General features: G+C 45.9%; 1 protein-coding gene across 1 annotated transcript in view; it reads right to left on the bottom strand.

Annotated features, from left to right (window-relative positions):
• Window positions 1–13,585, bottom strand: part of LOC119466261 (putative sodium-coupled neutral amino acid transporter 7) — a 47,101-nt gene that overhangs the window by 21,145 nt on the left and 12,371 nt on the right. Inside the window, exon 3 of the mRNA XM_037726739.2 lies at window positions 735–933. Coding sequence (XP_037582667.1) covers window positions 735–933 — 199 coding nt within the window. The remainder of the gene's footprint in view (window positions 1–734; window positions 934–13,585) is intronic.

Genomic DNA, 13,585 nt, shown 5'->3' with positions numbered 1-13,585 from the left:
TATCAAAACAAATATTCAAATAATTAACCAAAAATTCATTAATTAATTCCTAATTACTTTGCGGCGCATGTTCCAATTTACGAATTGTAGACGGTGAGCTTGCGAGATGTATCCACTTGAAATAAATTTTCAGGTAACACCAGTTACAGGATATTATTTCCCAATTGTGAAACGAAATACATGGGAGTTCCAGTTACTTTTGTGCTTCAATGCATAAAAGAGCGTTTTGTTAAAGAAGTAAGTGGAACAACAGTGAATTTTTAGGGCAAGCTGACGTCATTCTGGAATTTCATTCGGAGTGGATACGCCCTGCAAACTCACCGGCTACATTTCGGAAATTGCAATGTGTGCCGTAAAGCAATTAATTAAAAAGGTGATTAGTGGATTTTTGATTAGTTGAATATGTGCTTCAATTTCTCGTGCAAGTAATGTCCGCCTCTCTGAATAATCTAGCTCAAGGACTAGAATTATGTTATCTACAACAGGCTGTTTTTAAACATTTAATAAACATTAAAAAATGACCTGATTTAACAAATAGCCCAAAGCTCGTGGAAGAGATTTATATTTGCTTGACTTGTTCACCAATTAAGATAATCAAAAATACATTTTTTTGTGGCCAGTACATCACCCCTAACTGCCCACCCCGGCATGGTAAATAATGCAACGCCTTCACTGGACATTTGTCGACAAATTGCTGTAGCGTAGCGGACAGAAAGACAAAGACAAATACTTACTGCGGTCGTACTGATCACCAATGACTATAAGGTACGTGACGCAGACGCCATAGCAGGTCAACAAGACGGACACTGCTGATGCGTAGCGCCATTTCGCTCCACACATAGAGTGAAGTACGTTGTGGTAAGTGCGGTCATTGTTGACATCGGCACAAAATCCCAAAGTCAGAATAGTACCTCCGAGGGCAACCACCAGGATCTAGAAAAACGAGGGCAAATCTTAATGTTCTTGGAAACCTCTGGACAGAATCCTACTTCGGACAGCAGCGGTAGTGACCCAGTACACGCATTAACGATGCATGGAACATGGATGCAAGCTAAGGAAGTCTAGTAGCTCGAAAGAATCTATAGCGTATTCACAAGTGCGCAGTTCATGTAACCGAGGAAAAGATAATCCTGTACTACACACTCCTCGTTAAATGACGAAGGCGCACATTTAATGGTGTTCGTAGGAAATGAAAAACCAAACAACAACAAAGGGTAAAAGAGTTGTTTAAGTCGCGATACCAGCAATGGTGCATCTAAATACATTTGATGATGATTATTAGACTTTTATTGTCGCAAGGGCACCTCAGGCCCAGGACATGTCTCAGGATTCTGCAGAATTGTAGGTTTCATGCAATGATTTAAAATAAAAGCTGTATAGAGGCATACGCGTAAAGTGGATCTATATATTTTAGTGCACCGATTCTAATATAATTACTAAGATGAATGCAGGGCCTTAAATGCATTGTATAAAACTGCACATGTGAAATAATTATGGAAAGTCCCGAATTCACAATTCTTGCACTGCACAATTCTTGTCTGCAAAAAGTGCGAGGGCTCAGACATACTTTTGTGCATCAGATTGTATCTCACCTGTGAGATAGCATCTGACTGGTTAGGACGGAAGGACACAGTTTTTAAAAAATCTGCAAGATAATTAAGCACTCTCTTAAAGTTAAAAAGTGGATCCTCTGATAAGAGTAACGAGGGATGGGGAGGCATATGGCGCGAGTAAAGTTCCCTAAAATGAGCTACTGGCTCTTGGTGAAGTCCAGGACATCCAATGAAGACATGCAGAACGGCAAGGGTCCCTCCGCAGTGTGTGCACGTTGGTGGATCAGTTGCAGTCAAGATGTAGTTATGTGTGCCATAAATGTGTCCTATTCTGAGCCGTGCCAGGGTGACTTCGGTAGGTCTATCGAGCTTCAGTGGATAGATTTGGTTAATTGCGGTTTCAGTAGATGCAGCTTGTTTTCAACTTCCTTGTTCTCTTCAGCTTGCCAGTGCTTACGTAGTGCCTTAGGTACAAATGGTTTCATGTATACACCAGGTACGCAGCTTACATCAATTGTGTCCCGATGTGCGGCTTCCCCAGAATTTTTGTCCACTATTTCATTGCCTGCGATCCCAGAGTGGCCTGGCACCCAGCACATAACAAAAGGAAGGTTTAGTGTATATGATGCATGAATGTGTTTAAGGGGCTTGTTGAAAACAGGATTTCGGCTAGCCTTGCCACAGGACAGTGCTGTGACAATACTTAAAGTATCAGTGCATACTATAGACTTTTGTATCTTGTATTGCACAATGTACTCAACAGTGATCATAATAACGTAAGCTTCCGCTGTAAATATGCTGCTATAGTTATGCAAGGTTTTAGAGTTGCAGAAGTTTGGGCCATGGGCTGCACATGATATCGAAGTTGCAGACTTTGAAGCATCAGCGAAAAAAGCGATATATCTATACTTATGTTTAACGGCCAAGAAATGTTGCTGGATTAGGGCACTCGCGCAACTTTTCTTTTTAAGCTCTTTGAAGGACAAGTTACAAGCGACTGGACGTTGCTCCCAAGGCGGGATGAGTTCAGCCTAGTCACTTTCATGCAGGCCTGTGAAAACTATTCCAAAATTTTCCACAACAGATTTTACTGCTAACGGGAACGGAGGGGCGCGTGAAGTCTGGTTTAAATATAACTGATTCGTGGACAGATCATTTATAAGTGATTTGCATGGATGTTGTTGTAGGGGACATGTTTTCTATTGCATAAGTGACTTCAAGATATATTCGCCACTGATAATCCAGTGGCCACTGATCCGACTTGCATAAAGGCTTTGGACAGGGCTGCTACGAAAGGCACCAAGCGCTAGGCGAGTACATAAGTGGTAGACAGGATCAAGTAGCTTAAGTGTTGTCTTTGAACCTGACTGGTACAGAATACATCCATAGTCTATGCGTGACAACGCAAGGCTTTTAGAAAGAGATAGGAGACAATACCACCGATTGGTGACATAAAATCTTTAAAAGGTTTATAGTTTTATGACATCGCAGCTTCAATTTTTTTTATATGCTGATGAAGGTTAGCTTAGCATCGAAAATCACACTAAAAAATTTTTGTTCTTTCGTAATGACCAGGCTCTTCCCATTCATCGTAACCCGAGGGTCAGGAAATAGCCCTTTTCGCCTGGTAAACAGCACACAAGTAGTCTTTTCTGCATTGAATCCAAACCCGTTTTCGTCAGCCCATTTGGCGAGCCGATTAAGAATTAAATGTATATGGCATTCACATATAGACATGCTGCAATATTTGAAGCAGATTTGAATGTCGTCCACATAGACAGATTAAGATACCGTAGGTGGAATAACATAACGAAGAGAGCTCATTTTAATTACGAAAAGTGTGAAGCTTAGCACTCCCCCTTGTGGCACACAGTTTTCTTGAACAAAAGTTCAGGATAACACAGTGCCAACTCTTACGCGAAACAACCTTTCAGACAAGTAATTTCGCAAAATGTTCAGCATACTACCACAAATTCCATACGACGACAGGTCTTGTAGAATACCGTATCGCCAGGCAGTATCATATGCTTTCTCAAGATCAAAGAATACGAATTGATGATGTGTGGTGTTTTATGGCGCAAGGGCCAGTTATGGCCAAAGAGCGCCATGCCAGTGTTTGTGAGTGTGCAGTGGAGCGATGAATTCTGAGAAGTAGATGAAGCGTGGCTGTAAAAGGGCCTAAAAATAATCGCTGTAAAGTGCGTAAAATATACATGTACTAAAATCATGGCAATGACATGAGGTGTACTATGAAATGAAGAATGCATTGAGAGGTAATGACACGATATTTAAAATATTTGAGATGCAGTAATTGGCAAGAAGCACTACTGCCTAAACAGAGCCCTTGAACCACAAGGGCCTGGAGGCATGTGCTATAAAAAACTATCGCAGCGGCATCCTCTGGAGAGAGGATGTGCTACGAACTAGTTGGGCAAATAACATGCAGGACCACATCGTTCAAAAAATCGACGACTGCTTTGGCATTAAAAATCGGTTCTTCGCCAAGAAACATAATGGGGTGAAGCGGGACATGATATCGGTACGCTTGTGGAAAATATTTCTTTCTTTCTGTTTCGGCTTCCCGGCACTCAACGAGGACATGGAGGACGGTCAGCCTCTCACTACATCTACCACAGGTTGGATGATCATTTCCATTCAACAGAAAATTGTGAGTACCGTATGTGTGTCCTATTCTTAGACGACAGAACAGGACATCAGTTCGTCGTGTTTTCGTTGCGGGTGACCAGAAACCTAACTGCGGCTTAATTAAGTGAAGCTTATTATTTGTTTCAGCGTCCCACAAGCGCTGCCAGTGGTCGCGGAGTTTTCTTCGCAGAAAAGGCTTCAGATCTGCGGGAGGAATAGTAGCCGCAGGATTAATAGCTTGCGATGTAGTTGATGTGGCCAACTGGTCTACAAGCACATTACCCTCAATGCCTCTATGGCCAGGCACCCAGCATATAGTCACATGCTGGTTAGATATATACGCTCTGCATAAACTGGAATAGAGCTCAGTAAGTACAGGATTTTTGTTTTTGCAGAGTGACATCAGAGCTTTCACCACGCTTAGGGAGTCTGTAAATATAATTGCTTTTTGAAGTTTTGATGCCCTTATATGATTCACAGCCGACAATAGTGCATAGGCCTCAGCCGTAAAGATACTCGTTTCCGGGTGGAGTACACCGGATTCCGAAAAGGATGGGCCGACGGCTGCATAAGATACTCCGGCACGTGACTTGGAAGCGTCTGTGTAAAACTCTGTACACGAGTATTTAGATTAGAGTTCTAAGAAATTCATTCTAATGTGTGCCTCTGGCGCGTGTTTAGTGACCTCTACGAACGATGTGTCACACTCTACGAGTTGCCAGTGCCACGGCGGCAACAGTTTCGCTGGAGCCATAGGACATTGTTCAAGCAGCGTAACACCCATTTCCTCACTAAGATTCTTCACACGCAAAGAGAACGGCTTTCTCGCTGCAGGTCGATTATGGAAGAGTGTGGCAGCGGTCACGTCATTTATAGTTGAATAAGAGGGATGTTCATTGTTTGCTTGTACTTTCAGAAAATATGTAAAACTGCTGTATGACCGCTGCAAATGAAGTGACCACTGATTTGACTCTACATAGAGGCTCTGGATTGGACTTGTCCTGAAAGCACCGGTCGCAAGGCGGATACCCAGATGGTGGACGGGGTCTAGGATTTTTAACGCACTTGGCGTTGCAGAATTGTAAATTATTGACCCGTAATCAAGGCGCGAGAGGACAAGACTTTTATACAAGTTAAGCAAACACTTTCGATCACTACCCCAAGTCGTACGCGACAAAAGCTTTAAAAGGTTCATTGTCTTCAGGCATTTTGCCCTCAGATGCTTAAGATGGGGAATAAATGTGAGTTTACAATCTAAAATGATTCCTAAAAACTTGTGCTCGCTGCTCACAGAGAGTGCATCTCCTTTGATTGCAATACTTGGGACTGGTGTTACGCCTCTCTTGTTAGTAAAGAGTACGCAAGTGCTCTTCTGGGCATTTACTTTGAAACCATTTTCGTCTGCCCATTCGGACAATTTGTTTATTCCAAGCTGCACTTGTCGTTCGCAGATGGCAATATTGCATGACTTGAAGGCTATTTGCACATCGTCGACATAAATTGAATAAAACATTGTGCGACAAAGAATACGAATTGACAGTATTGGCTGTGTACAAATGTATCACGTATATATGACTCGAGGAGGACAATATTTTCGGTTGTAGACCTCGCTCATCGGAAGCCAGATTGGCATGGACCCAATATACCGTTATACTCCAAAATGTAGATAAGACGACGGTTAATATTTTTTTTCAAAGACCTTAAGTAAACAGCTATAGTGAGTGCAATAGGTCTAACTGCTAACTAAGGAAGGGTATTTGTCGAGTTTTAGTATGGGTAGGAATATTGCCTCTTTCCAAGTTGAAGGTATATGACCAGTTGTAAAAATCTAATTGTTAAGGCCTAAGAGGCAATTTAGGGTCTCATCAAGCAGATTCTTAATTATTTCATATAATATTATTATTATTGAGTCATAACCTGGAGCCGAGCTGCCACCAGAGCCTAGGGCAAGCTTGAGTTTATGGAATGCTAATCAGGGTATCAGGGAATCAGGGCATCTGGCTCCACCGTGGTCCCCACCTCCCAAGAGATGGAGAAAGAAAAAAGAAAGTTCACTCTAATCCCATACATCCATAAAGTGTCGCACAACATCAAGAAGATCGGCCAAAAAGCTAACGTTCGAGTCGTGTTTTCCGCGCCGAACAAGCTTGGAAAAATTTGCAAAATTACTAACCCGAACAAGAAAGAAAAGAAAGCATGTGGCAAGAATCACCAAAACGAATGGGTGAAATGCAGTGTCGGCGTAGTATATACGATACCTTTATCATGTAAGCGTTTTTATGTCGGACAAACGGGCCGTTGCATCAACGACCGGCTCCGCGAGCATGCTAACAACGTAAATAACAAGACGGGAGGGTGGCTGGCACTTCATTGTGATGAATGCGGCTGTAGACCAATGTTCAAAGAGTGCATGATCATTGAAAAGTCGAACAATGAGATGACACGACTCATTATTGAGGCCCACTGCATCACAACTTTAAAAGATAAGTGTATTAGCATGGCATCTATCACCCTATCAGCTAAGGAAATAGCGTATTTGAATAGCACGTCACGCGCGTGTTGATTTTTTGTGTCGGTGTGGTTCCGCCCTTGTCATGCGCTGTACTGCCTGTGGCAAGGTATAAAAAGGTCACGTCTTCTCGCAATAAATCTCTTGATAGTTTGCGCTTCGTGTGTGTTATACGTGTTCCCTCTTTTGTCCATGTCGTTTTGCGCGCAATGATACACGGAATGCTAATGGTTGGTTGTATCCCTTTGATGAAGACTTGCTTGGACGCAGAGGTATATTTTCAGCTATTCTTTTATGGTGGAGAAACCTTTCGGAATAATTTTCTGAACTTGATACGCGCTCAAAGTACTCACCAAGAGTGTTCGCGTGATCTTATATTGAGTCACCAGAGGCAGTGACATGAGCAAAAAAATTTGGGCGTTGTCCTATTAGTTTACGTGTACTTTTCTAGTCCGCTTTAGTGTCCTATTATATACTTTGCTCCCATCCATGAACGAGTTTATTGAGGATACATAACGTTTCCAGCTTTCTCTTTTGAATATTAGGTGGATACGCCGGCCATTCGCTTTACGCCATTTAAAATGCATTAAACTTTCCGCTCTTAGGTAGCGAGAAAAAATGCTCCATGCTTTGTTTTGACGTTTGTTTGCAAGTTCACAGTTTTTATTCCACGACGGTTTTGGATTAAATTTATTTCTGCAGGACTCAGGTATGCAGTTTTGAGCAGCGCAGAGGATGTGCGGGGATATAGCTGGTCATTTTCTCTACACCTAGGTGGTCTGCATCTTCCAGGCGCAGTGTACATAGCTTTTCAAATTACGACCTGTTTGCACTATGAAGCATCCATTTTATTGGGGTAGGCTGGTCCATCTTGCCATTTTGTTGTTTCTAGGAGCAGTGGGAAATGATCGCTCCCATACGGATTAGTAATAACTCTCCATTCTAGGTATGGAAGAAGTGATGCTCACCTATTGGCTAAATCTATACATGCATATGTGTTGTGTGTGGCACTGTAAAAATTTGACTCTGCCTTGTTAAACAGACAGGCTTCAGATGACAAAAGAAACTTTTCTATTGCCTGACCTCTCGCACCGCATCTCGAGTCGCCCCAGAATGTGCTGTGAGCATTAACATATCGATTATTATATAGGGTTCGTGAAGCTGGGCAATCGACTTTTTCAACTCTGATGTGTCAAACCGTTCATCAGGCGATATATATATATATATATATATATATATATATATATTATGGAGCAAATAGTTACAAGTTGATTGAACAATATAGCCCGAACAGCAACTGCTTCGAATAAACTCTGGAGCAACACATGCTGGCATGCAACTGAATTTTGGGCTATAATTTCCACACTGCCTGATGGAGATTTACCATTATTACCAACCTACCGATATCGGAATTTTATCGGTAGGTGGACTTTTCACCATTTTGTGAGTTTGTGATCTTTCGACCACGGCGAGGCGACGCGGTTAGGCCTAGGCCTAACCCCGGTGAAGTGGGGCGGGATGCCCGAAGTAGAGATGGTTGAAGGGGTGGACATCACCCACGAAGAAGCGAATCGTCCAGGATGGACCACGGCGTTAAGAAGAAGCAACAAGAAGACTCGACTTGAGGCCTCCACCTCGTCGAGCAGTGCAGCACGTTTTGGCGGGAGGGGCAACAGCCGCACCACCACTCCGCAGGACGTAGCGAAACGCCTCGCGGCCGCTTCAAGGCTTCCTCGACTCCCAAGGAACACTATACGCATCATCATCAGACCGAGGGATGGCCTGAATGTAACAAAGGTCAGTCAGATACGTTTCGCGCAAGCCCTGGCTATGGCGGCAGCCTTGGCTCCGGCGGAAACGGAGGGCGATATCATCTGCCCCAACACAGCACAAAATATCTTTGTGGTTTGCACGCCGCACAAGAAGAACGCAGATGCCTATGCAGGGATTCAACAAGTTCGGCTGAGCAAAGGAACGTACAAGGTGTCGGCTTACATAGCCGCCCCGGACAGCACGTGCAAGGGAGTCATACGAGGAGTCGACGCTGATATCAACGACGCCCCAACTCGAAACGATGATCGTTAATCACCGAAACCCTGGGGCCCTGGAGGCTCGAAGAATCAAGACCACTACCACGGTTGTCGTGCTGTTCGATGGCATGAAAGTGCCAAACTACGTGTTGTGTGGCGCCAGCATGTTTCGTTGCACGTTATACAGACGGCAAACGGATGCTTGTTACGGGTGTGGAGGCCTCGGCCATAGAGCGGATGTTTGCCCGAACCCAAACAAGACGGTGTGCCGAAGCTGCGGAACAACATCTCCCGTGGAGGGACATCAGTGCATCCCAAAATGTTCATTGTGCGGTGGACAACATGTAAGGAGCGTTTCCAAGTGCCCTACATTGTCAGACAAAGGAGGCAGCGGCGCCGAAGGCGCGCCAAGAAGACACAGGTGGCTCGGGAGAGCCGATCACGTAATTCCAGCGTGTCAAGCGCGCCAAGACAGGGGCGCTCCGTCACACCAGCTGCTCGTCGACGCATTCTCACCAGGAGGCGCTCCCGTTCCAGGGAGTGCTCCCACTCCCAGGTGCGGATCCAAGAGGAGCCTACCTGGGCGGATCGAGTCAAGCCACAGACAACGACACCGAAAAAGTTAACGCAGGTAGCATTGCCAGAGCAAAGGGAGGACCCGAAGGTCGCTTTTCTCTTACAAGAAAATGCTCGTCTAAAGGCGGAAATGCAGCAAATGAGGGCCGACTTCGATGCTTTTCGAAAGGCGAACGCCCAACAAAATGTCAGTGTTCAGAAACCTTCCACCCAGGAGCAAGGGTCACAGGCTAACAAGACCAAACGCAAGGCCCCTCCTCCGCAGGACGAGTCGGATTCTATGGACACCGAATCTAGTCATGAAATTCTTGAGAATATACAGAAGTCAATGAAGCAGATTATGGAGAGTATTAGCATGCTCAACCTCAGAATGGGGGTGGTCGAAACAAAGCTAGCTATCGTGGGTACACCAAACGCCACGAACCAGGGTTCAATACGGACCATGTCGGGCACGGATGGTAGTAGCGCCCCTAGGGAACTCCTAATGTAATATAAGCACCATGGCGGGGAATACTAATGAATTGGTAGTTTGGCAGTGGAATTGGGCCAGTTTTCAAAGGCGCAAGGCTCCACTACAACAGTATATTAAATCACAGGCGGTCCGCACGTATTATTATTACAGGAAACTGTGTGAATCTCCGTCCTTGGCGGGCTATCGAGCCGTTGCGGAGCGGGATGAAAACAAACGAGGGATAGCCAGACTAGTTAGTAAGAAATGCTCTTTCCAGGAGCTGATATAATCTCGACCGGGTGAGGTGGGTCGTCACCGCAGGAATCAGGAGACGACGATGAAGGCGGGCATCGTGAGGATGAAAAATAGAAAAGATTGTATTCACTTCATTGGTACATGGTTTTGACTCTATCCGAGTCTCGAGCGGTTCTGATTAACACGGGGGCCAGGACGGCCTTAAATCCCCTCGTGGTGGCCGATGTTTCCTTCGGGGAAGTCCTCTCTCCGGTGGTCAAGTTGACGACCTCCTCTCATTCGGGTCCTCCTTCTTGGTAGCTCGCCGTTTTCGTCTGCTCCGTAGAGGTGAGACGTTTTCTCGGGGATGAAGGGGATTATCTCGTCACGGGAAAAGCGCTGGGGCTTGCTTCCCCTCATTGGAGAGATACAGATTCCAGGAAGATCATAACCTGCCGATGACTCCTTCGGGGAACTTGTGGAAGTGTCAGACCTCTGTCGGGCGGTCAAGTTGACGACCTCCTCTCCCTCGGGTCCTCCTTCTTGGTAGCTCGCCGTTTTCGTCTGCTCCGTTCGTAGAGGTGAGAGGCTTTCTTGAGGATGAAAGAGGATTATCTCGTCACGGGAAAGGCGCTCGGGCTTGTTCCCCACATTTGACAGGGGCAGTTCCAAGCCGATCATAACAGAGCATAGAATGCAATTAGGCAGATCCAGGGCTGAGGCACTCCTCGTAGAAATCATACCTAATAGCTGGCTTAAGCAGAGCGTCTACATACTCAATGTATACAGCCCACCATCACAGCAGAGACAGACTTTTCACTCCATCTTAGCTAAAGCATCTTCTTTAGCTAGAGGTTCCCCGTTAACCGTGGCTGGAGATTTTAATGCACCGCACACTGTATGGGGTTATACAAGGCAAACCACGAAAGGAATTGATCTCGTTCGAGCGGTGGACAATTGCGCTCTGGAATTAATCACGGACCCATGGTTCCCCGCAAGGATGGGGACGTCCGTAGCACGGGATACGACACCGGACTTGACAGTCGTTAAGAACATAACCGAGGTGGCGTGCCAGAACCTTCAGGAGAGCTTGGGTAGTGACCACTTCGTCATAACCATCTCTGTCAAGGTCAAAGCCGCGCCTCCCAGGGAGTTTCGAGTCACCGATTGGGATGTTTTCCGTAAAATCAGAAAAGAGGACACCGAAGAATACAGTATTCTAGGTGACTTATTCGAAAGACTAAAGAAAGATTCCGAGCAGGCTACTAAGGTGGTCAGCACGGAGGTTGAGGTCCCCAGAATGGATTCGCATTTGGCGCATCTTCTCGAGGCCAAAAGCTCCATTCAGGCACGTTGGAAAACACAGAGACTCAACCGCAGACTCCGGAAGAAAATAGCGGAACTCAATAGAGAGATTGAAGAGTACTGCGCAGAACTAGCTAAACAACAATGGAGTGAGATTTGCTCGGCGGTGGATGGGCGAATGCGCACGGAAGGAAAGTGGAACCTCCTTAAACATTTGCTTGACGACTCGCAGGCAAAAAGTAACCAAAGGCTTACAATTGATAGGATAGTGCGGAAGCACAAAGAGAAGGGAGGTTCAGAGACGGCCCTCATCATGGAGCTGGCTAATCGATATCTCCCGATGGGTCCGGCTGGTCATCGGGACTATCCCAGCTACCGAGGGGAAGAGGTGGGGGAGCTGGACGTCGCCTTTACAGAGGCTGAGATCAGAGAGGTATTACATAACCTTAATGGCCGCTCGGCCCCCGGGCCGGATGGTATTTCCAACCACCTCCTTCGCAACCTGGATAATAGGTCCATCACGAAGTTGACGGAAGAAATCAACAGGATATGGGAATCGGGCACGGTTCCTGAGTCCTGGAAGACTGCTTCGGTGGTCCTCATTCCTAAGCCAGGGAAACCTCTAGCTCCGGAAAAGCTGTGCCCGATCTCGCTCACCTCTTGTGCGGGTAAGGTTGCAGAACACGCTATTCACAATAGGATTTCAAAGTATATCGAGTGCCGGGAAATATTTCCCTACAATATGGTAGGCTTCAGACCCGCACTCTCCACACAAGATGTGATGCTTCTCATCAAACGCCAAATTACCGACCGCAGGACTTGAGATATTAGGGGAATACTAGCCCTGGATCTGGCTAAAGCATTTGACAACATCTCACATAGCTTCATACTTGAGGCGGTCTCGGAGCTAAATTTGGGACGGAGATTCCACACATATGTTAGATAGATGTTAGATGTTAAGGATGGAGTTGCTACCATCAAAATTGGGCAAATTAAATCTGATGAGTTTGAGTTGGGGGCAAGAGGGACCCCGCAAGGGGCAGTAATCTCCCCTCTCTTATTTAATATTGCCATGACGGGACTCTCGGAGCGCCTATCCTCCGTGCAAAACATTGGCCATGCTTTATACGCAGACGAGGACATTGGTTTGTTATTGGTGAACTTCGAGAGGACGTGCGAGAAGGAAGGGTTCTCCCGCGAATCGTGGCCACAGCGTCTGCTCATACTGTTACTGGGCGAGGCAACGGACGTAATCGCTCGCTTAACCAGAGAGGCAGCTGAGGATTATGATAAGGTAAAGTCCAGTTTGCTGAGGCTGTCAGTGGAAGCGTTCTGGCGGAAGTTCCGCGAAATGGAAAAGGCTAGGAATGAGTGCTATACAGAGTTTGCATATAAGCTTATGAGGAATGGCTCAAGGACCAAAAAGCCTATGGTGATCACGCGAAGGTTGTTTAGTGCTTTCCACTTGAACAATTTTATAACCGGTTACACGAGAACGTGATGTACTGGGTGCGATGCGGGGTTAGTCCGAGGAAGGACACTACTAGATTGGATAGCTTTTCGTGTTGTTTCTAATCGTGGAGCTCGAAGAGGATATCACCGCTTGTCATCTTCGTTGCTTTATAGTCTGGTCCAAGAGCCTCAGTTAGAAATTTAGAAACAATGAAAGGCGAAATTGTTCGTACTTGTTTTTCTGATTTCTCCGAGTGAATGACATGGAATCGTGAAAGTTTTGTTTTTGACGTTCAAGAAACTGGAAGACATCTTCCGTGCACCCTCTTTTTGAGGGCGATTTTGAGTGGTGGGAAGGAACTAGCCATAAGTATATGTGGAGATTTCGGCAGCAACGCCAGTCACCCACCAAGGACTCCAACAAGGAGACATCGCAGAAAGTGTAAAACGCAAAACAGGTCCTGTAAACGCCAGCTCTACGTTACGGCTATAACCAAATATTGTATACGCAAGGTTGGCTACACATACAAGGTTAACCCTCGCTGCCTGGAAATCAGAAGTAAAGTGAGAAAGACAGGCAAAGGTTGAAGAGGAGGAGAGGAAAAGGCAACTACCGATTTCTCAAGGATGGGTCAGTCCGGGGTGCCGTATATGTCAAGCGAAGGACAAAGAAGTGTGTTGCCTCAGTCAAGGGGCCATAGGTGCAAACACCCGGCTCTGGCTCAACCCCCAGTATCCCCCTTACCCCGGACACGGTTCAGCCGCGTGCGGCACACGCCGTAGGGTCCTACGCCCAAGTGCTCGGGCCCGTGGTGTCGCAACACACCAA

Source organism: Dermacentor silvarum, chromosome 1 (genome assembly GCF_013339745.2).
Source record: "Dermacentor silvarum isolate Dsil-2018 chromosome 1, BIME_Dsil_1.4, whole genome shotgun sequence".
NCBI lineage: Eukaryota > Metazoa > Arthropoda > Arachnida > Ixodida > Ixodidae > Dermacentor > Dermacentor silvarum.
Note: the sequence above shows the minus strand (reverse complement) of the source record. Positions and strands in the feature narration are given on the sequence as shown.